Source organism: Typopeltis vanoorti, chromosome 14, assembly GCF_054136105.1.
Source record: "Typopeltis vanoorti isolate ZY-2024b chromosome 14, IOZ_Tvanoo_1.0, whole genome shotgun sequence".
Lineage (NCBI taxonomy): Eukaryota > Metazoa > Arthropoda > Arachnida > Uropygi > Thelyphonidae > Typopeltis > Typopeltis vanoorti.
This window is the reverse complement of record NC_143562.1, coordinates 31,471,481-31,496,214: the sequence shown is the minus strand read 5'-3', so window position 1 is coordinate 31,496,214 and position 24,734 is coordinate 31,471,481. Positions and strand designations below refer to the sequence as shown.

Here is a 24,734-nt window from a genome sequence, read left to right as displayed (position 1 = left end):
AGTAGTGGTCGATTTTTTTAATTCAAAATTTTACAATTTTCACATTATTGGGTAGCACTGTGACATTACTATGACTTTTTGTGTGTCCTAAAAGATAAGTTGTGTGGGCTGCATCGTTCTCTTGTAACTAGTTGAAGTTACAAGAAAATTGTTGAAAATTGTTGAAGAGAAACAATTTTCAAAAGAATGCCTGTTCCAAAAGGTTGCGATTCCAAAGATATTGTTATTGCTAATGATAAAGGTTGGATAAATTCTGAGGTTATGAAATTTTGGTTGGAGAATGTGTGACGAAAGAGTCAAATGGCATTTTTCAACCCAAAATCTTTGTTAGTGTTGGATTCGAGTAGGACACACACGGCAGCAGAAGTTAAAACAATTGTAAGTAACTATTCCAAATTGGCTGTCACTGATTACGAAGCTGAAGAAATACCAAACGAAATTTTTAACACAATTGATTCTTTCAATATTGAGTCTGATGAAGAATTTTTTGGATTTGAATAGTGTAATGTTCAATAAATATTAAGTAATACTTCTACCTTAGTTTTGTTATTACATTTGATTTACTTCTCATACCTTTCAAATGTATACTGCGCATGTTCATTTTTAATGAATTTAGACTTTTTTGTATAGATAAAGTGTGTGTGTTATCTATCGAAAAATACGGTATCTCCTTTCCTTATATTATTGTGTTAATTTCATGAAACATTGTTTCATAAAATTAATTCCTCTGCATAAAGGAGGACTACGTCTATGGTAGCAAATTATAGACCAATCAGTATCTCAGGGATGGTGGTAAAAGTATTGAAAAAGTTGGTCAAAAAGAGAATTCAAGAATGGGTGGATAAGAAAGTGATACTCTATGAGGGGCAGCATAGCCCCTGTGATATCCTATCAAATGCCTCTGAAAAGTCCAACAGTATCAGTAGCTATTTCCTTTATCCAACTCAACGTCACTTTATTGGAAAAGTGAGGAAATTACTAAAGCAAGCCCTACATTTTATTACTCGACTACTTCATTAGTCATAATTTTATATGAAGTAATCATAAGAGAACTTTATCTAGATAAATTAAACTGTGTGCTTATGTAATTTTGATTAGGTGTATTTTAAACACAATTCAAATATAAATTCAAATATATGAGAAGGTTTTGGTAAGAGGAAAAAAAAGCCAAATAAATGAACAGAATAAATTTTTTACAATGTAATCAACATACCTTATTTCAACTATTGAAAACTGAAAGAATTCTGGTCACCTAAGTCTTACTGTATTTGTATAAGGCCAGTAAATCTGTGTTGATTTTTTTCAACTCAATGAAGTAAAAAAAAAAAAAAAAATCCTTGGACTTTTTGTAAATAGCAAAATCAGTTTAAATATCAAAATCAAGTCTGTGATTTCAATGAGCTCTTTATTACCAAAGTATTCAACAGTTTTAGGCTCCCTGCCACCATTTCTTCTAAGGAAGAAATCTCTTGTATTGTTCTTCCTTATGTTAAAGGAATATTGGAACATATTGCAAAAATTCTGAGGTCTCACAACATTGTCATGCCTTTTCACCCAGGTCATGAAAATTTCAACCTTCTTTGCACCTTCTAATAAGCTTTCCTAAGTTTTGTTTTCCAAGTGGCTACCAGATTCCTTACTCTTATTTCGGTCTATCAGGTAGATCTGCTGCTATCTATCATGAAGAACATAAATCTTATATCCAGTACACCATGAATCTCAGCAATCTGGCTTGGCTGAATATGTCACATCCCTACTAAGCACAGCATCTTTTTGAAGAAAATCAAACCCCTGCACAAAAGTAGATTCCTTATGGGATGTCTATAATTAAGAAAGCGGTAAGACCTTTTTACATTATCCAAATTTTAACAGATCTAATAGCCTTCTGTTATTGTTCTTTAGGGAAAATATTTTATTGCTCCTCTAATAATTCTTATATTAGAGGAGCGATATATATTTATACTATTTTTTTTTTTAATTAGGAATTTTATTGACCAGATGTAGTGAAGCTTGATGGCACTTTTTTAAAATAATTCTGTTGGTTGTATTTTAATTATTCTATTACTCAACTGTACTGAAGATGCCTTCAATACTAAGGTGAAAATGTTAAAAAAATCAGCTAATGCCTTTTATTCTCTTATAGGGAGTAGGCAAGGACATTTCAGCCCTAACTTTTTGGAGACTGCGTGGGCAGTTCAATCTCCATTGGTAGCCAATCAGAGATAGCTAACCCAAGGCTATCCCTAATATAAGTGGCACACAGTGAAGAGACAGCAAACAAGTGCTGCCATCTCATGGTCCGTAACACAATATTTTAAATGTCTGAAATAGCATGGGTTCTACATTAGATTTTCTTCAGTTTATGGGATAAAAACCTGAGTTTCCAGGAGAAAGAACCTGCTTGCCCATGTCAGAGATTGACTAACTCGAGAACCAGTCCAAAAAAAAAAAGGCTTAGAAAAAGTTCCTCCAGTCGGCAACTAGAATTGAACTCATGACGCTCTTTCTTCGGGTGGTCTAGTGCTTAGAAGTGCAAACACAACTTTTACTGAGCTACACAGGTGGTGAAAATGTTACATTTATTTGTCATTTAATAAGTCATCTGTCACTAATTTTTTCTGTAACAATTTAATATTTACATGAGAAACTGTTTACAGTTTCCTATTTATAGATTTTCAAAATAAAGTATAATAGCCACACAAAAGTAAAAACCATACAAATATTAACTTCAAACTTAAAAAAAAAATGAGGCTTTTTTTTTTTTTTCAAAAAAATTGATTTTTTTAAGTTTTAAGTACAAAAAAAAATTCTGGTTACTGACATTAAAATACAGAACATTAATATTGAATTAAGTAATATTACCTTTTTTATATCATCTAAATTATGAATTTCTGGTGAAAGGCCACCATGTACACAAAGGAACTGTTGATTCATCAAAGCAGCTAATGGCAAACAATCAAATGCCTCCATACAAGCATCATACACCCTTTCAGAATATTTAATTTTACCTTTAAAATAAATAAATAAATATTAATTGTGCTGACTTTTAAGTTATGAAGTATAGTGCAAACAATTATTCGTTTTAAAATAATTTTTTCTACGCACTACAAAAGCAAACTAAATTACATGTGATGTGATGTGATGTGATTGTTCTATTCCTAATGGTGCTGCTATTAGGAGGTTTTTTTGTACGCACTTATGTGCATATTACGCTTGCTTACATAAATTTTTAATTATTATAGGTATTATTTCTGGGAAAATTCCCATGTTACTCCTCTTAAAAACTATTTTATTAAATAGTTTTAATTATTATTTTCATATTTTTTTTCTATTTCACACACATATAATGTTACTCCACTAACATATTTATAATTTTGTATTCAATTATATAATAAACACACATATAATACAATGAGTGATCACACTTTATTAGAAATAACTCCCTATTTACTTAAATAGGGAAGAGTTCCTAATAAAGTAGCCACTCAGTGTACATTTATATATCAGATCCACACAAAAAAGGCAGAAGGACCAGGAGCACATCAGTGCCATGTGTGGGTAAATTAATCTGTTATATTAACTGAAAATCAATCCCACTGGTAAAAAAATTCTGAATAATAATTCTGTATGTTTTGTTTTGAAAATGACCACCAGTCTCCTGATGTGATATACTGTAGCAGAGCCAACTGGGTCCAAAAACTCAGTTAAAATTTGGATGATTAACAAATGTTCAGCATGCCAAATAATAGTATTGCTGCTAGTCTCTCTAAGACTAGCAGTACTATTATTACTGCTAGTCTTAGAGAGAGAGTAATTTTCTTTTATCTAGAAAAATTCCTTTGGCGTTGATCCATTTCTAGACTTTCTCCTTAAGACTTAATTCTTCTGCCTTTTTTGTGGCTGATTTTGTAAACTTTTCATAGAATATAATTCTGTTTATTCATAGCCACTTCCTTAGCCAAATGATCTGCTCTCCCTCATTACCTAATATTCTATGCATATTTAGGCTTAGGTGCTGGTTTACATTCATGTTACATATTAATGGAATAAATTACAGCACAAAGAGAAATAATTAAACAACAGGTTTAATTATTTTTTCATCTCAGTCACAGACATCTTCAGGAATACGATGTTAAAATTATAATAAGACACACACAAGAAACAATAAGTAGAAAAAATGAGATTAGAATAAATTAAGACTAAAATCTTATGAGGGGCGACCTCTATGGGGATGCTGTTGGCTAGCCATAGATGTTGAGTGGGAGGCTTAAGAATTAAAGTTTCCCAAATTTTGGGAAGTTTAAAACAACCATATTTATTAAGATTAAGTTGGTTTTTTAAAGTCTGCTGCTAATTCTAAAAAGAGTCAAGTTTGTAAGAAATTAACATAAACTGGGTTGTATATTGGCCAAAGGATTTTAATAATTGATACTAAGTAAAAAAAACCAACAAGTTTCGCCAACTTAGCTGTCTAGCTTCATCAGGGCGTATGAAAGAGATACAAAACAACTTAAACTGTTCGTGAAGGAATGAACCGAATACAAATGTATTTTTTACAAATACAGAAGAGCACGTACATCAACACATGGAGCATGTATGATATCAACTGTTGTTATTATGCAGGAACGTTCTGGAATTAGCAGTGAAATTTAACTCTGGCATGCTTAATGATCTTATGAAGGGGGGATCTTCCAAATATCAGCTAGAATTAAACCTTGATTTTTATTGAGGTTGCGTTTAGAACAGATGACTGCTATAGTTTCTTTTATGTTTTGGGAGCGGAAATCTTCTTCTAAATAGGGCATGGAGCTTTTGTCCCATTCGATGGTATGGTTTGTCCTCGAGAAATGAAGGGCTAACCCAGAGTTGTCTTCTCTGTTGTTGTTTACATCTCCATCGAAAATAATATAGAAGCGAGTCAAGTTTGTATTTGCTGCAATGGAGCAGGGTGATTTTCTTCCATCTGATTCTGTGCAAAGTATTCAAGGCATGGTCTGCTAGACCTGACTGACCATAGTTCTGGCAACGGAGGTATTTTTCTAATCAGATGTTAGTAAATCTCCCAATGTGCAAGAACAAGGAACCTTATAATCACACCTGGAATAGAGAGGAGAAGTGGATCCTTAGGAGAGTGGAGAAGGGAAGCATCGTCAAATGAGGTTTGAAAGCAGTAGGTCTCCCGCCCAACATCTATGGCTAGTCAACAGTGCCCATAGAGGGTCCTTTCGTCTTGATTTATTCTAATCTCATTTCTTCCACTTAATGTTTCTTGTGTATGTTATTACAATTTTAACTATGTATTTCTGAAAATGTTTCTGTAATTGAGACAAAATATTGAAATGATTAAACCTGTTGTTTAATTATTTCTCTTTGTGCTGTAAATTATTCAAGTGTAATATAAACCTAATAGTTCAGTTTGCATCTTTATCCAGCACAGCTCCTTGCCATTTTTCTTGCTTGTTCTGTTAATGACAGTTGACAGGTGGCTGTTTTGGCTTTTATGCCATCTATAATGATCATGCTGTCACTATGAACGACTCTATTGAGCAAGTGTTAAAGCAAGCCCTAATTCCTGAAGATATAAAAGTGAGTGGGCAATGGCAAACTGTTCTGCCTGAAGAGAATGCAATCTAATATATGATTCTATAATAGCCTGCAATAGACTATAAAAGAATATCTGATGAGTACCATTTTGGTCCCACCAGTGTGTAGCTATATTCTTTGTTGCTTTCTGAGTTTTTCTTCTCTTAATGTATGTTTTCTGGGATGGAGTCCACTTGGTCCAGTGAAATGAAAATCCATAGTTTGTGATTAATGTTGCTTTCCATCCACATCCTCTAATCATTATCCTTATATCATCAGCAAAAAACTATAAACCTTTTGTTTCAGTGATATAAGAAAGTTATAAGAAATCATACTAAATATTCCAGGTCTCCCAACTGAGCTTACAGGCTGCCTCAATTTGTTTCATTACTGATATATTCTATTCTTAGTTGTCGTAGCTGTTACTCTATTTTTAAGATTTTTTTTTTTTTAAAGTTAAATATGTTTTTTTGGACATTAAAAGTTCCTTAACTGATTTTTTTCTTTTTATGTGATTCCCTCCCACGAAAGGTTGTAAATCTATAGTACAACGGTACCATGGGACAGCTAGGGAGTTTTTTTGGCATTTTATTTTTTATTTTTATTTTATTTTTATCTGTTCTGCAAACTGTGTTCTAAGATGGATACACTAACCACTCAGCGAGATTATTTATGGCTGGCCAACATGCAGCACTGAAGGCTACTCAAATGTTTAGGGAAATCAATACACCTTTTTTTTTTTTAGCTGAAGGCCAGTTTTGTGAATTTTTAATTTTCATAATAGCATCCATAGTACTTACTAGGATCTAAATGCAAACTTATTGTGACTGATAGGTAGCAATCAGTTTGCTATCAGTTTCCTGAACAGGTAAAATGCATCATCTCTCTCTCTCTCTCTAGTATTGCCTTTCCAATAGCATTTATGATTAATTTGCCTGTATTTTTGCAAAGAAGTATGTCAGATGCTTCTTTTCAAGGATTGCTTAATGGAATAATCTTCAAGCATTTCCATATGTCCTTTCCTGAGGCAGCTGTAATGAATTTGAGGAATTCAATAAACATGCTTAAGAGCTGATTGACAGTTATCCAATCTTCACCAGGTTTTTTTTTTTTGTTCACTGATTTTAATACTGATAGGCTTCATTAGACTTAAATTCAACATCAATAATCTAAGTTTGTTACTGACATTCTCTGTCTGGTATGTTTTATTAATTTCTCTGTTGATTCATCATGAATAAACTTATTCATCACAATAAATGCAGTTTCTACTACATTAGTATAGAGACATCTGTTTCTTTAATAGTTGATCACATGAGTGCTTTTTTTTCATTCTTTTCTACTACTACTAAGAATTAGATGCAGTCAAAACATGTACAGAATTTTTTCCTTAATTCCATTTTTGCATTTGTCATTGGGATCGAAATCAATTTGTCACTATATTTTTTAAAACTGTCTTAAATCTTGATTGTTGTAAGATAGCTATCTAAGTGCTTTAATGTCATCACTTAATATAAGAAATATAGAGGCTAAACACCATTCCAGATTTTTCCTCTCATTTGTACTTTCATTTAACTATAAAATAAAGCAAAAGTTTCAAGTGAATAGTAGGTAATTTCAATAAGTACTAAGTCCACTGAGAAATTAATATAGTTCTAACTTAGTTGATAACAAGTATTACATCTTTCTCTTTCCAAACCTCCAGAAATATTTTGCACTTAATTAGAAAGACAAAGATTTTACTACTAATAATATTATAAGGTTCATGTGCTAATATTAATCCAATGTTATTCCTGTTTATGATTTCCATTTAACTGTTTCAGCCTTAACTGAGCAGCAAAGGCTTATTTAAAGATAAATTGAGAGTACTGATGTTAATTTTGCTAGACTTCTCATTGCCTTCTATAAATATTTTGAAATTTTAGAAGTTTATGATAATTAATGTTGGGGAGACTTTAATTAGAATCATACTCTTACAAGTAACCTCATTTCTTGTTTTAGTATATTTGTTATGATTGTAGTAGCTTACACATTCCATATATGTTTTTATTATTATTATTATTTTACAGCATCTCCATGGAGTCTGGAGACTCATCACGGAAAATCCAAATCAACCATCATACACACAAATCCCATCATATGAATCCATTCACTGTCAGAGAACACGCAACCAATTCTGGCAATCCATTCCACTCTCCATGCAAAATATCTGATTCACACACCATACTCTCTCACCCACACTCTTACACAACTTCCATGGATGGTCCCTAGTTCTCTATTTGTCATATATTGAAAGATTTCACTTGCATCAATTTTATAAAACCCCTTTAACATCTTAAAAGTTTCTATCAAGTTCCCCCCACCTCTTCTACCTATCAACTAAACTTTGTAACCCACAAACCTTCAACTTGTCCTCGTATGGAGTATTCCACAGACCTGTCACTATCTTGGTAACTCATCTCTGAATCTTTTTGACCACCTCCTGGTCCCCAAGAATCCCAGGCGACTAAATCTGTGTGCAGTAGTCAAGATACGGCCGAATTATAGAGGGATAATAACTTCCTCATCTTTACTTGTTGATGTGTTTTTCAACATCCAAGTAATTCGTTGAGCTATTTTACCAACTTTTGCAATATGCCCTCTGAAGTTTAACTCTTTGTCCACCATTATCCCCAAGTCCTTAGCCTCATCAATTTTCTGCAAACCAATACCATCAATATGATACACTATATGCAACATTTTCAACCCAAAGTACATAACCTTGCATTTTGCAACATTAAATTGACAATCATTTCCTTTGCCCACAATGTCATATTATTCAAATTAATCTGCAAGATATCTACATCACCTTTATCAACTATTGCTCTCTCCAGTTTTGCATCATCAGCAAACAACTAAATATCTCCTCTTAAATCATTCCCTATGTCATTGATATACATATTAAAGAGTAGTGGTCCTAGTACCAAAACCTGAGGTACTCCATTAGTCACCATCCACTCCACATATCACTGGTGTCTTTCCATCAGCCATCCCCCTATCCATGCTACTAGCCTCATAACCATTCCCATCCTCTCCAGTTTTTATAATAGTTTTCCATGTGGTATTCTGTCAAATGCCTTAGCAAAGTCGAACAATATCAATTATCCAATTCAACTGTCACTTTATTATAAAATGTGAATAAGTTACTAAGACAGGACCTAACCTTTATAAAACCGTGCTGCTTACTATAGAATATCACATCCCTATCCACCCACTGTTGTATTTTACATTTCACCAACTTTTCCAATACTTTAACAAGCAATCCCAATATATTAATTGGTCTGTAGTTTGCTACCTCTGTCTTGAAGCCACCTTTATGCAATGGTACCATCTTACCCTCTTTCCACTCCCTTGGAACCCTGGCAGAGATGAGACTTAGATTGAACAACTTCATCAGAGGATATGCCAATTCTCTTGCACATTCATGTAGTACACAGGCTGATATACCATCCGGACCCACTGCTATGCTCACATTCATATTTTTTAATATGCTGAACACTTCCTGTTCATCTACCTCAATTTTGATATGCATCTCTGTAACATCAGCAACTGTAAAATCTCCACCTGGATGATACGCCTTTGCAAAATGATCACTCAGCAACTCAACTATTTCTTTTGGCTCAGTCACCTTCCTGTGGACCTCCTGGCCTATAGCAGCAGCTAACAATGTATTTTGTCCAATTTGCCTATATCTCAACAGCAGACAGCCTCAAATGAACCATCTCAGACCTAATATCCTCTTTAACTTCTAATTTCATTGGTTGTAATTCCACACTATCATCAGCAATACCTCAAATCCTGTCCTGTTCCTTCTATCCTCCCTGAAAATACAATACCTTTACATTCTATCCCTGTAACTACATCATTTTCAGTCAACCAGGACTCAGTGATGTTTATAATTTTTGGCCAAGTCGAGATTTCCAATGCCAAAAACTTCGCACCCTTATTCCTGATATTCTTGCATCTGAGTACACGCATTTCAATGTCCCTTTGTACCCCTTGTGTGATGTCATTACCAACCCATTTAAATTGTAGACCTGTGAAATCCCATTCGACATTGCATAATCATTACTGTACCCATGCTCATTTACCACAGGGATGTCCAGACACATGCTTGATTTCATCCTCCCTAATATCTTTAGTTTCCCTGGTTTTGCACTACAGCATTCTCATTAAACAACACTTTCTCCAAACATCTAACTCCAAAACTGTTCAAATGCAGTCTGTCAAGCATATACAAATCCTTTTGTCCATAAAATTCATTCCTTACATCAATAAACTGCACACCATTCCTCCTGCACAATATCCCCATTGATTCATTGGCAATCACAGCCCACCTTCTCACTTCTGTCCTATCATACTGAGGCAGCAGACTCATAATCTTTACTTGCTTTTCATTTTCACTTCCAATAACAACTCTTTCATATCTTCTCTCATTGCATATTTCTCACCTTTCAAATCATGTTGGAGACTTAATGGATTTTTTTTTACAACACTCAGAAAGGATTAAAACAGAAATTTAATACTTCCTATATTTCATCATAGTCACCGAGACATCTTCAGGGATTAACAAAAAAAAACGAATGTAACATAAACACAAATAACAAACAATACTATGACCAACCACGTGGGTGACACTAAAGTCCTAACTAGGTGGAGCGTTCTCTAAGGGCAGTTGTAGGGGGCCTGGAATGTAGGGTGGGATCTCTGGTGATAAGTGTTTCCCAAATCTTAGGAAGCTTAATGCAACTGTATTTATTAAGATTTGGTTTGATTTCTGAGAGCTGCTGCTGATTCTAAGAAAAGTCTCTCTCTTTTGAATTTGCTGTTGTGGAGCATGGTGGTTTTTTCCATGAGATCCTATGGGTTATATCCAAGACATAGTCAGCAAGGCCTGACTGACCATAGTCGTGGTTGCAGATGTATGACTTGTATTCCTCCAGACGGATGGGTGCTGATCTGCCTGTCTGTCCAAAGTACGCCAGCTTACAGTAACAGGGTACTTTATAAACTCGATGCACTGAGAGAGGAAGGAGCTGTTCTTTTGTAGAATGGATAAGGGTAGCAAGTGTGCAGTGAGGCTTAACTGTTGTGTGTAGGTTGTACTTGTTTAAAATCTTGGCTATTTTTTTGGATGAGCCATGGATGTAGGGTATGGTGATGGCATTTCTAAACTCTTTCTGACGAGAAGACCGGGGAATGGGGGAGGAACCGATTTTTTTTTAATACTGTGATCGCTGGGGAGGAAAACATTGTGTATGTGGTCAAGATCAGTGTAAAGGTGGTTCCACTGGAACAAAGATTGTGGGCTCTCTTGGTAAGAGTTTTAATAATGCCATATTGTTAAACAGGGTGGTGGTGGGAGAGTTTGTGAATGTATCTGCCTGTGTGCGTGGGTTTTCTATATATAGTGAAGGAAAGTGTACCGTTGGGAAGGCGTGTAACTAAAGTGTCTAGGAAGGATAAACAATTTCTCTTTTCCCTTTCCATCGTAAACTGGATTCTTGGATGTAGGCTGTTGAGGTGACTGAGGAAGGAGTCTAATGTGTCTGGGCCATGAGGCCAAATAGAGAACACATCATCAACATATCTTAGCCAGATAGAAGGTTTGAGAGGGGCTGAGTCTATGGCTCATTTTTCAAAATCTTCCATATAAAAATTGGCAAGGAGGGAACCCATGGCTGTTCCCTCTATCTGCTTGTAGATTTTGTTCTTCCAAGAAAAATAACCAGAATTGATGGCAAAGGAAAAGAGATCTAAGATGTCAGAAGGAAAAACGTTTTCTTAAAGTGTTAAGGTATCAATTAAGGGGATATTAGTAAACAATGAGATGTCAAAACTTACCAATATGTTTGTGCTATTTAAGCTTAAATTTTCTATGAGGGTTTTGAAATGGGTAGTTTTTTATATAGGATGTGGAAAGTCAAGTGAGGGGGGGGGGGGGGGGTCAGAGAGTAGGCCAGTTGATTTGACAATTTGTAGCAAGGTGCTTTACTGGCATCTAGTATAGGTCTTAGTGGGGAATTAGGTTTGTGGATTTCTGGTAAACGATATATTCGGGGGGGGGGGGGGGGGGGAGAACAGAAAAGCTTGAGTTTTTTCGTAATGTTAGTGATGTTCAGGAGTTACGGATTTTACTCTTTTTTTTAGTAAGTTTTTTAATTTTTTAACTTGTGTTTTTGTGGGGTCGTGTTCTAGCAGGTTGTAGGTCGAGCAATCTCAAAGGATAATTTCCATTTTTCGATTGTATTCCGTGGCATTACCCTTATCCGCTCTGGTGATGATGATACTTTTCTCTTTCCGTAATTTCATGAGAGAAAGAAGTGCATTAGGCAGACAATAAATTACTTTTTGGAGGCGAAGACTGGGCAAGGATGTTGGCGACGTCAAGCCTGATGTTATTTGCTATCTCCGGCACTAAGCGACAGATCCTGAGTTCGATATTAAACATTACATCAAGCAACGGCACTTCTTTCGAAGCACTGACAGCATCGTCGTTGATTATTAAAACTCATTATTATTACATTTATTATTATTATTAAAACTCTTACCAAGAGAGTCCACAATCTTTGTTTTCGATTGTGGGCTCTTTCCTCTCCAATAGCTACAGCGATCACAGTATCAAAAAAATAATCAGTTCCTCCTCCATTCCCTGGTCTTCTCGTCAGAAAGAGTTTAGAAATGCCATCACCATACCCTACATCCATGGCTCATCCAAAAAAATAGCCAAGATTTTAAACAAGTACAACCTACACACAGCAGTTAAGCCTCACTGCACACTTGCTACCCTTATCCATTCTACAAAAGAACAGCTCCTTCCTCTCTCAGTGCATCGAGTTTATAAAGTATCCTGTTCCTGTAAGTTGGTGTACTTTGGACAGACAGGCAGATCAGCAACCATCCGTTTGGAGGAACACAAGTCATACATCTGCAACTACAACTATGGTCAGTCAGGCCTTGCTGACCATGTCTTGGATATAACCCATAGGATCTTATGGAAAAAACCACCATGCTCCACAACAGCAAATTCAAAAGAGAGAGACTTTTCTTAGAATCAGCAGCAGCTCTCAGAAATCAGCCAAATCTTAATAAATACAGTTGCATTAAGCTTCATAATATTTGGGAAACACTTATCACCAGAGATCCCACCCTTCATTCCAGGCAACCTACAACTGCCCTTAGAGAGCATTCCGCCCACGTGTTTGGGCTTAGTATTGTTTGTTATTTGTGTTTATGTTACATTAGTTTTTTTGTAATCCCTGAAGATGTCTCAGTGACTAAGACGAAATATAGAAAGTATTAAATTCTGTTTTAATCCTTTCTGAGTGTTGTAAAAATATCCATTAAGCCTCACACATGATGTCCTAACAGCACTTAAGCCTCTACACACACCTTTCAAATCATTTGTGCCAGCCAATACAATCAATTCATTCACACCATTCTTCTTCTGCACACTTACAGCATCACTGACATCCTTTATCTTCACACCTGGAAAATATGCTTTTCATTACTTTCTCATTAATTACACCTCTTGTCATTGATCCTCATACAATACTATCTTTTTTTCCAAGTTTTGCGTAATTTATATTCTTCATTTTTTTAAACTGCATACAAATGTCCTTCAAGTAATATTTGCTGTTGGAATTTTGTTTCTGTTTTTGCTCGTTTCTTCCTACTGCTTCTGCTTTCTGAAAATAGTATCTGCAAAGAAGTACACGTCTATGGCACAGAAAGCTTCAACATGAAGATTGAGTTCTGCCTGGGATTTTTCCAGTGGATGCATTTCAAAAACTACTTCATGTATATACCAAAAAAATGTGAAAGATTTGTAAACTGAGTGAACAAAAAAGAAAACAAGCATTAATGTATGTGAAAAGTGTACTGATATGTTAGTGTTTCAAAATGGGAGCTCTGGTCGGGGCAGATGAAAATGAAAAGTGAAATGAAGCATCAGGTAGATGAGATTAAACACCTAAAGAAGAGACGACTGGCTAATGTGAATGAGAAGAAGAAAGTTTGTATAACAAAGAAAGAGTCAAAGAATAATCATATATCATTGTATGGAAACTCAAGGTGTGATGACTATTAAAGTACACAAAACATACTTTCTTGGTGGGACAATGAAACAAATAACTGATGCTTTGCAGAGAAGGCAAGAGTGGGCATCAGAATTAATGGTTGTGGGCACAAATGACTTGGTGAAATAAAGGAATGTTGATAGAATTGAGGAAGTTGTTGCAGGAGGTAAAGGATAATAGTGTTATTGAAAGTCATTAGCGTGTTGCCCAGATATGACAATAACGAGTTGAGGAGAGCAGAGATAATGAACAGCAAGATGACTAAGTTGTGAGGCAAAGGTGGAGTTCACAGTTTGTGGATCTGTGGAGTGAATTTGAAGGAAAGTTGGAATAGTTTAAAGTTGATGGATTCCATTTGAATGGGTTTGGTGTTTGGCATTTAGAAAGGCTATTGTTTGCTGAGAAGACACAGAATCAAGAAGTTAATGTAACACAATTATAGGGTACTTGTGAAGCAGGATAGCACAGCTAAATGGCTTGTGTGACAGGAGAAAGATGGATATGTGGTTGTGGCAGCACAAAGTCAGGATGAGATGGGTATGAATGGAAACAGGAGTGATCAGACCAAAGAGAGAGAGAGAAGTGTGGTATAGCAGATAAAATAGAGAATGTTGGTGCTAGTAGAATGGCCTCAAACACAGAGGAATTGAAATGTTTGTATACAAATGTAAGGAGTATTCGAAATAAGAGATGCTGAGTTTGTTGCATTGATTGAATTAGTAGACCCAAAGATAATCAATATAAGTGGGACTTGGTTGTCTGAGGATGATGTTATGTTGAAAATAGAAATGGAAGAATATACACACAAATGCTTTTCAACCATCAGCCATTTCTAGATTCACCAGCAACTACACACACACACACATATATATATGCTCTCATAGAAAGACTTAGACGTTGGTTGAACATGCTTATTAAATAACTTAAGGAATTTGCAACATACAAAGGATATAAATTAAATTAAACTTTAAATCTAGATTTCCAATATTTCGGCAACGTCGCATTACTATCTTCACAGAAACTTAAAATAAAGACATGTGCATGCAGGCACTACACAAAGTAAATGAGGACGAAGCAGGAAGCTATTGTTTCTCCTAAAAGTCCTGATGGTGCCCCTAGTGGGCTATGTAGGTATTCTTGGCCATTGGGCTGAAGGTCTTCTGATGTATGTCTCCCAAATTTGGGGCAGTCTCATGCAAATGCATGAGACTTAAATAACTAAAGGAATTTACAACATACAAAGAATATAAATTAAACCTGTGAAGATGGCAACATGATGTTGCCATCTTCACAGGAACTTAAAGACATGTGCACGCAGGCACTACACACACAGTAAATGAGGACGAAGCAGGATGTAAGTCTCCCAAATTTGGGAGACTTGCATCAGAAGACCTTCAGTCCAACAGCCAAGAATGCCTACATAGCCAGCTAGGGGGCACCATCAGGACTTTTAAGAGAAACAATAGCTTCCTGCTTCATCCTCATTTACTGTGTGTAGTGCCTGCGTGCATGTGACTTTATTTTAAGTTCCTGTGAAGATGGCAACGTGAAGTTGCCAAAATATTGGAAATATAGATTAAAGTTTAATTTAATTTATATCCTTTGTACATTGTAAATTCCTTAAGTTATTTAATAAGCACACACACACACATATATATATATATATTGTATGCAAATTACTTAACATTATTGTATAAAATATTTATATGTAATTTTCATTATTTAAAAAAAAGGCTAAAACGGGCAAAATCCAGAATGCTTGGGTGGAAGATTCTGGTTTTAGATAAAAATACTATACTTCATTTAACAAGTGAAGGTCTGAGCAGAGAGGATTAGCAGAACACAAAAATAAAATTTACTTCAATATACTGAAAATAAGCTCATAATAACATTAAAATTAAAAATGATATATACAATTGAAGACAAGAATCCTTGATGTGCATGCATGTCCTGGAGAACACTATGGTACTGACCATCAGTGCTAAAATAAGATAGTGACTCTGAAATCTTCCAAGCCAGGCCTGTCCCACTAGAATGGACATCAGAGTAATCCATTAGTGAGTTCAGAAAAGAAACATCAACATGGTTGGATGATCTTTTGGAGACTAGTGAGAAGAACTTACCTGAAATGCTCTGGGAAGGAGTCAAGGTTATAATAGAGGATACAGCCAAGAAATATCTAGAGACGCATGGATATCACATTCAACATGAGATCTGATTAAATAGGAAGCATTTGGTGAAACAAAGAGACACAAGGCCTGAAGAATATAAGAGATTACATACAGAAATCAGGAAAGCCACCAGACAGGATAATGAAATATTGTATGCTAATAAATATGAAGAGATAGAGTATCAGATGAAGAGGCACAATTGTAAAAGAATCATTTGTTTAGTTCATGATCTAAAGCACAAGTCCAAATTTAGTGTCATCAAAGATAGGAATGGAGCAATACTAGCAGAAGGAGATATGAAAGATTGCAAGAACTATAGAACTATTAGTTTAATCTTTCATGCAAGCAAGATTTTATTAAACATCATTCTAAATAGGATTCAGGCCAAAGTTGAGGAAGAGAGGCTGGAGGAACAAGCAGATTTTAGGAAAGGAAAGGATATCAGAGCTCAGATACTTTGCTTTAGACAGATCACTGAAAAGTATGAAGAATTTAGACTTCTTATAATAATGTGTATCATCAACTATTCCATAGCTTTTGCCTGTGTTCAGAATATGCAACAACAGAAAAAAAAACTAGGTGCTAATTTCCAGATTTGCCAACTCAACATTGAAGGAATCAGCTTTGCTAAAAGTCAATATCTCTCAAAAATCCTTAGAGAAAATGATATAGACATAGCTATCATTCAAGAGATGCACACAGATAATGAACAACAATTGAAATCTAGAGGAAAAATTGCAGGGTACGATATACTAGGAGCTACACATCACCAAGCTCATGGCTATGCAACTTATGCATGCAATAATATAGAGAATGTCCACTTAATATCAGCACATAATAATAAGAATATACACACTATCATAGCCAAAATTGAAGATCTCACAGAGGTTAACATCTATAAGCCTCCTCTGGTAGAATGGCCACCTGAATTCCCATATTTCCACATCCTACTATTTACATAGGAGATTTTAACAGTCATCACACCATGTGGAATTACAATAAAAATGATGGAAATGGTGAAGCATTAACAAACTGGGCTGAGCAAAACAATCTTAGCTTAATATTTGATGCAAAGGACAAAGGAACTTTTAAGGCTGCAGCATGGAAGAGGGAATACAACCCAGAACTCTGCTTTGTTACCCAAAATTTGCAAAATCAGCAGATAAACACAACAAGACAAGTCCTTGAAGATTTTTCACACAGCCAACATTACCCAGTATTGGTAGAAGTAGGAATACAAATACCAATAATATGGTCCATTCCACGAGCAATATGGAATTTTAGAAAAGTGAACTGGCAGGATTTTTCACAAGAACTGGATAAATAGTAAGATGGATACTTCCAGTGAGTGAAAACTACAACAGATTCATTGGAGCAGTCATATCAACAGAGAAGAAGTATATTCCAAGGGGTTTCTGAAAGGAATACATACCTGGCTGGAATAAAGACTGTGAAGAGCTATACCAAGTCTACTTAGAATCTGGTGACTGTGACATAACTGACGAATTACTCCAGAATCTTGATAATGAGTGCAGATAAAAATGGATAAAAACTACAGAGGACTTAGACTTTAAAAAAATCAAGTAGAAAAGTATGGTTCCTATTAAAGAAGCTAGGTGGAAGTAACCCAATCACTCGTAAAGATCCTTTGGTGAATGCGGATCAAATTGCCTGTTGAATAACCTCGCTGTCTGGAGCCCCTCAAGATCATCAACACACACGGGAGGTTAAACGAACACTCAGAAACTTACGACAAAATGCAGATGGCAGTTCCCAATTTTCAAGAGAATTTACCACAGGCAAAATAACTGAGGCCTTAAAGGAGGTGAAAACCGGCAAAGCATCAGGTTTTGATGGTGTTCACCCTGAATTCTTGAAAAAATGTTCGCCAATGGCTAACAAGATTCTTTTTTTTCACATTAAGGATGGGAAACCTTCCAACAGCCTTTAAGAGAACCAAAATAATAGCCATATTAAAACCCAACAAGCCTCAACATCAAGCAGAGAGCTATTGCCCAATTGCGCTTCTCAGTTGCTGTTATAAGCTCCTCGAGAGACTCCTCCTTAACAGAATTGGGCCAAAAATATCTGAAGTTATCCCTGTTGAGCAAGCAGGCTTTAGGACTCAACATAGTTGTACGGACAAGTACTAAGTCTTACTACCCATATCGAAAGAGGCTTCCAGAGATGTTTGAAAACCTCTGTTGTGTTTGTTGGCCTTACTGCTGCATACAACACAGTACGGAAAGAGGGGATGATATATCAGCTGACATAAGTCATATTATGCCAATCCATCATATGACTTATTGGTAACATGCTTTCTGAGAGGTTCTTCCATGTGGTACTGGGGAACAAAATGAGCAAACTGAGAAAGCTGAACAATGTGCTCGCACCGGGCTCAGTATTAGCACCAATCTTATTCAACTGATATACGTCTAATCTACCGACAACTAGGTAAAAAAAATTTGCTTATGCAGATGATATAGCCCTTGCCATCCAATGCAAGAGCACTGAAGTAACTGAAGATATTCTCACAAATGACCTTAGAACCATTGTGGAATATTTTCATAAATGGAGACCAACACCAAACCTCAATAAGACCAAGGTTAGCTCTTTTTGCCTAAACACCAAATTGGCAAATAGGAAACTTCAGGTCAGCTTTAACAACACAATGCTGCAGCACCAAGATTTCCCTAAATATCTGGGTGTTACCTTGGATAAAACACTATCTTTCAAAAGACATCTGGAGAACCTCTCTCTTTAAAGATCAGAACCTGTAATAACATCATACAAAAACTGTGTGGTTCTACATGGAGTTCTGCTATCGCACTGCGATACTCCACGTTGGCCTTAGTCTATTCTGTGGCAGAATTTTGTTCACCAGTATGGCTAAACAGTCCTCATAACACGAAAATCAACACGCAAATAGATGCAGCGATGAGGACAATAACAGGTTGTGTCAACCCCCCTCCCCTCTATGGCTTCCAACTTTGAGCAATATTGCACCACCGAATCTGTGCAGACAAAATGCTCTAGTAAAAGAATACAAAAAAAATAAACAGCAATCCCCTGTTGCTGATACATGAAGACCTCCCACATATAAATATGAATCGCCTTAAATCCTGACGGCCTCCACTAATACTGGCTGAAGAACTAGTAAATAGCAATTTCAATGTTAATTCGAAATGGCTAGAAACTTGGAAATAAAAATCACCACAGACTTAAACAAGTATATCCTTCCCAACCAAAATCCGAAAGGGATTGAGCTTTCACATCATCTATGGAAAAGCCTAAATAGGATACGCACAGGACATGGTATCTGTGCAGAGAGCTTACAAAAGTGGGGAAGATCACCTACACCCCCAATGCGACTGTGGGGCCATAAACCAAACCATCCAGCACATTGTGGAGGACTGCAGCATAGCATAAGAGCCTACCCTGATGACCTGAGAGACTTTTTTTAAGGCAGATCCTTCAGCTCTTGGTTGGCTATCTGAACTAGACTTAAAATTTTAAACTTTTTTTTTACCTGATATTTGTATATGTGCATTACTTGTCTCATTTTTATTGTCTGCACAAATATGTATTTATATATTCTGATGTCATGTGTCTTTATTATGCCATAAGCTAAATAAAATAAACACATATCTGTGAGAGATAATGAATAATAGGTTATCCTTAACACATTATCAGGTTGATGGCTAACTTGTACAGTGAGCAAGTAGTCATGGTAAGAACAGGTATTGAATTAACTGATTGGCTTCAGGATGGCAAGGTTGATTATTTCTCATCTGTTTAGTATCTATGCTGAGGACATCATGCATGTAGCATCAGATGAGCTTAATACAGGAATTAGGATAGGTGCCATATTGATCAGAAAGACGAGGTACACTGATATAGTACTCCTTTGAAATGACAAGGAAGAATTAGGATGAATCCTTGACAAAGTTAATGAGATCAATAAGAATAGAGGACTTCAACTCAATCCTAGCAAGACAAAGATTATGGTTCTCAAAGGAAATATAGACAGGAATGCTCCTGAGAAACAAGTGTACCTTAATGGAAAAAGAACTGAGGAAGTCAGCAAGTCTGAGCACCTGGGATCCATTATTAATGTGAAGAATTGCTGTTCAGAAGAAAATCAGGAATAGCTAAAACAATAGTCAGAGACTTGTCTAAAATCTGGAAGGATGGATCTATCTCCACAGGAACAAAGTTGGGGATACTGGAGGCAAATGCTTTTCCAACAGTGACTTATGGATGTGAAACTTGGAACTTCAAGAAGTCAGAGAGGAAAAAAGCCACTTTTGAGATGTGGTGTTAGAGAAGGCTGTTTTATTCATGGCCACTGAATAAATAAGGATGAGTATATTCATCTATCCATCCATCTTCATTTATACTTCTACTCTATTTCAAGGTATAATATTAGCCATATACAATGGAGTTGCTAGTTTCCTTTCTGGATGTTCATATATATATCACAACAGATGATTTCTCCTTTTCTTCTTTTAATGACCATTTAGTTTTAATGACTTTGTAGAGCACAATCATTCAAATCTTAAAGATCTTCCTTAATATAAATTCAGATCTCCTTGCCATTTTTTCAGTGAAACAAGGTTATCCTTGTCAAATAAAATACAACAAAATGCAGTTTTGTCTTATTTCTTAAAGAATGATCTCACCTTACTTCCTCTTACCTTTGATAACCAAGATCACACTTTTCTTAGGGTGATTTACATTTCTATCCTTTCCTGCCAATAAACATATAGCAATCCTTCAGTTTGTGCAGTGTTGATTAATATAACTTTGGATTTATTGTGTTTATAATTTGACACTACATTTCATATAATACAGGTCCAAATTCAATTTAGTGAGGTTTTCTACTCAGTATATAGTACTGAACATAAACTAAAATTTTAAAATCACACATGAGAAATTAGCAGAAATCCAAATGTCCTAGTGTGAAAATGTGTTTGCTTTACTTTCTTCCACCATTACTCAGTAACAATAACCTTATTAATTTAAAAAAACAGCATGCAAATTATGGACAGTGAACCAAACATCAAACAAAGCATGTGAGTCTGCCAAAACTTGGAGATCAAGTGCTACAGAAAAATGTATGAGAAGAAAAATAAAACAGTTCAAACTTCATTTATTGAAGTATTTTTTCAAAAAAAAATGAAATTCATGATTTTTCACCTTTTTATGCATGTCCTTTTGTTTCAAATAAACTGTTGAATAACAAAAACATAATTATTATCCTTTGCAATCACATTATATGAAAATAGTTTTACAATATGCATTTTAAAGATGGGAAGAGATCGTTGTTATGTCTTATTTTGGTTTCCTTATTAGAGTACATATTGAAGTATGATCCAAATTGATCCAGTCTTCTCTATATCCTTCTACCTAAATTTTATATCTTTCTCCTTAATATATAACCCAGGTTGACCACTAGGAATATTTCCTCTTCAGAAACTGGCAAATTTCTATTTTAACTGTGCCAGCCAGCTTCTTATAACAAGGTTATAATTCAGGCTCAGGGAAATATTCCTAGGTTTTAGGCATATACGTTAATCTAAATTCACACGTGAGCATATAGATCTCGGTTCCTTGCAGTCGTGACCTAAGCTAAACTCTATTATATAATTTTCTAAACTCTTTCCCACTATTTTGTTCGAATTTTTTTATAAGTAGTAGGTTGACACCTCGATTTCAGGCAAGACTCAGATTCAAATAACAAAACATGTTTATTAATACTAAAAGATAGGTACATTAAATCTTGTATCAAGTTATCAAAACTTCTGAATTTCTAGCTAAGTTAATGTCTTATGCTTATCTATACAAACTGTTCGATACTAATCTGACTTTCTCACATAAACCGACATGCAAAATCATGTAATACAATGGATAATTTAAACAATGTTACACTCAAGTCAAGTTACTTCATTTACATTTACTTTAAATAGATATTTCTCAAATCATTTCTCTCTTAGTTAAGTTTACTCAATTAACAAAGGGTTTTCACTATTTCAATCATATACACATTAGAGATTTATGATATACAATTCTTTGTCTAATAGAATTGGCTGTATTAATTACTCTATCCTATCAAAATTCTCTAAAATGTCCTCAGTCTTGCTTTATCAAGACACAAATTCTACCTTCAAACAATCTCAAGATATAAAACAAAAGAATCTTTACTTTACCAAGTCCCTCCGAAGGTCTATTAGCTGCCACGTGTTGCTCGGGTCAGCCTTCATCTTGTGACGGTGTTGTTCCGTTCTCTGCTACCAGACACAAATCAAGAAATGGCTGTTGCTACGAGCTTTCTCCGCTCGGGTGGGTCGTTCAGCGTTTGGTACCATTCTGCATGAGCTGTTGATTCTCATACGGATTTCCGCAGAATACCTCTCAGCGCAGGTCATGAATATGGCCGGCTGTCGTTGACATAGCACCCTCGGCTTGTCCTATCTCCGATCACTCGTCAAGAGTCCTCGATCTCCAAAATCCCCAAATAAAACAGGAAAAAAGCCTTGAGCTTGGTGCGTATTGCCTTAAATACTTTTTCTCAGCGCCCTCTTTTCTGTATTGTTTTTCGCACGATCCATAGCTTACTTCGCCCTTAGGTTGATCCCCTTGCTATTAGGTGTTGTTTTCGAGGAAAAGCGCTTACGTCAGCCTTCCCCATAAGCTACACCCTTCGCCGTTATGACAGGTACTTGCGGCTTAGACGTGACCATTGATCCTATTAGTTATTTCTTACCTAGCGACTTACGATTTTATGATAGTTTGATAATACATAAATTAAACCATTATTCCTTTACATGAAATGCTAATCTGACATTATTCTTGAATTTTAGCTTTCCGTTTTACAATAAATAAATTCCAATATATTACTCATACTGATACATACTTCATATACAACAACTTAGGTGTTTCTCACCTTCCGCTGGTAAGAAGGTATTATGCAAATTTCTTTGTAATTTTGTGAAGCTTACATGTTAGATCCTGAATGAATAACTTGTCAAGAATTTCTCCATTCAGTATCTAATAGCGTAATAGGCCACTAGACCTATTACTGGAAAGGAAGAAGAAGAAATACATATTTTAAAATTCTTAGAATCAATTACACTACAGTACTGAGTAATTACAGTAATTACAGTACTGAGTACTGTTTCTAATTAGTATGACACTTTCTATGCATCCTCTGCTGAGGAATAGAAAAGAAAAACTTGAACAGACATGTACTTCTCACACAACACTTACCCAACCCTGGAATGCTATCATACACTGAGAGCAATGCACTAAAATCTTTTCCTAAAAGTGTTAATACTGTCTGGAAAACAGCAATCCAATTCAACTGATATTCTATCTCACTCCAACTCTCAGAGGTTCATTCCAGTCACTTTCTCATAGCCATAATGTTTATGCGTTACACTTTTTTTAACACTTTTCACAAGTATTTGTGAATAATACTACATAGAGGGGGGAGGTGGGAGATACCTTCGTAATAACTTCTGTTGCTTCAAATGTTTTGGTTCTGTTCTTGTCTCTTTTTATACTTATTAGTTTTCTTATACAGTCTGTAGAGTTTATATACAAAAATTCAAAGCCACTTACCTATAAATTTATTTATAGGTAAAAGGCTTTGTATGCATCTAGTTTGTCATTTTTTTAAACAGTCTACCAATGTCTAGTTCATTTCTAAGTTCAATTATTTTCTTTTCCCAATGGAATTATCTTCCATTTCTAAATCCAGTTTTTCATTCATTTATAACTTTTTGTTTTTGTTGATTCTATATTTCAACATTTTTGCATATATATATATATATATTATTACTTGTGTTTAATAAATCTATTACTTTATTTTTTATATGGAAATGATTTCTGAAAGTACTGTCATACGAGGGTTATTTGAAAAGTTTGGTAAAAAAATAAGTTAAACACATTTTTTTGGAAAAAATCACCTTTATTTCTCAACATAGTTTCCATCGAGGTATACACATTTGGTCCAGTGAATTTCCAATTTTTTTCATACCATCTATAAAGTAGAATTTGCCAAATTGTGCAAAATAGTCATTGACAGCCTTGATGACATCCTCGTGCGAAGAAAATTTTTTTTCCACCGACCCAAATTTTTAAGTTTGGGAACAAGAAGAAGTCACATGGTGCCCAAGTTCTGGTGAATATACGGTGGATTGGAAAACTAATTAGAACCGCAATTCGTGCAATTTTGCTATTGTGACGGCCAATGTGTGGGACAGTGCATTGTGTTGATGAAAGAGCACTTTTTTGTGTGCCAATCTTGGCCGTTTTTTCCCTTCGGTTCTTCTTTAAAAGTCCAATGCATAATAGACTCCTGTTATTGTCTTACCCTTTTCCAAATGGTCTATCATGATAATTCCTTGGGAATCCCAAAAAACAGTGGCCATCATCCCAGCTGACAAAACGGTCTTCGCTTTTTTAGGTGCTCTTTCACCAGGAATTGCCCACTGTTTTGAACACGATCATCTTAAATGTTTACCAAACAAGAACTACATGTTGAACGTGGCTCAAATTTTGCCAGGGCTCGTGAAAAAGATGATATGTGAAAAGATGACATTGGTATGAATAAATGAATTGTGTCACAGTCTATTGAAAATTTACCAAACTTTTTCAAACAACCCTCGTACAATATTTTTTCATGCCCATATTCTGAGAAATTTGTTACCCATACATACATACACACACATATACATATATTACAGCCTTGTAAATATTCCCTGATCTTGTATTCAATTATTAGAACAGTGGTTCCAAAAGTGTGTGCTGCGGAGGCCTGGGGAGCCGCGGCTTCCTCACAGGGGCACAGCGATTACAAAAT

At 35.4% G+C, this 24,734-nt stretch overlaps 1 protein-coding gene across 2 annotated transcripts in view; it reads right to left on the bottom strand.

Moving 5' to 3' along the window:
• The window catches only part of LOC150099340 (serine/threonine-protein phosphatase 2B catalytic subunit 2-like), a 273,967-nt gene that overhangs the window by 147,814 nt on the left and 101,419 nt on the right, over positions 1-24,734 (bottom strand). For both annotated transcript variants that reach the window (XM_090404069.1, XM_090404070.1), the window contains exon 5: positions 2,863-3,008. In XM_090404069.1, the coding sequence (XP_090260195.1) occupies positions 2,863-3,008 (146 nt within the window). The remainder of the gene's footprint in view (positions 1-2,862; positions 3,009-24,734) is intronic.